This window comes from Pteropus medius, unplaced genomic scaffold (genome assembly GCF_902729225.1).
Source record: "Pteropus medius unplaced genomic scaffold, Ma_sr-lr_union100, whole genome shotgun sequence".
In the NCBI taxonomy this organism is placed as follows: Eukaryota; Metazoa; Chordata; class Mammalia; order Chiroptera; family Pteropodidae; genus Pteropus; species Pteropus medius.
The window spans coordinates 1-328 of NW_024354484.1; the positions used below are offsets into that span (position 1 = coordinate 1).

At 46.6% G+C, this 328-nt stretch overlaps 1 protein-coding gene across 1 annotated transcript; it reads left to right on the forward strand.

Moving 5' to 3' along the window:
• Positions 1-3: 3 nt before the first annotated feature.
• LOC120594208 (putative uncharacterized protein DDB_G0283051) lies at positions 4-322 on the forward strand (the record flags this gene model as incomplete). Its single annotated transcript, XM_039852212.1, has 1 exon — positions 4-322. A coding segment is annotated over one exon (319 nt), but the record flags the coding sequence as incomplete, so codon positions are not given.
• Positions 323-328: the final 6 nt, after the last annotated feature.

Consider the following 328-nt stretch of genomic DNA (forward strand, 5'->3'; position numbering starts at 1 on the left):
AGCAGGAGCAGCAACAAGAGTAACAGAAACAATAGCAATAACAGTGTCAATAAAAGGAAAAATAGCAGTGACATCAGTGACAGCAGTGACAACAGCAGTGACAGCAGCGGTGGGAGCAGCAATAATAGCAGTGACAGCAACAATGACGGTGACAATAGCAGCAATAGCAGTAGGAGCCACAGCAGTAGCAACAACAGTGACAATAACGGCAACAGCAGCAACGGCAGTGACGATAACAATGACAGCAGCAAGAACAGGAGCAGCATCAACAGCAACAGCGACAACATCAACAGCAAATATGGCAACAGCGGGAACAACAACAGCAACA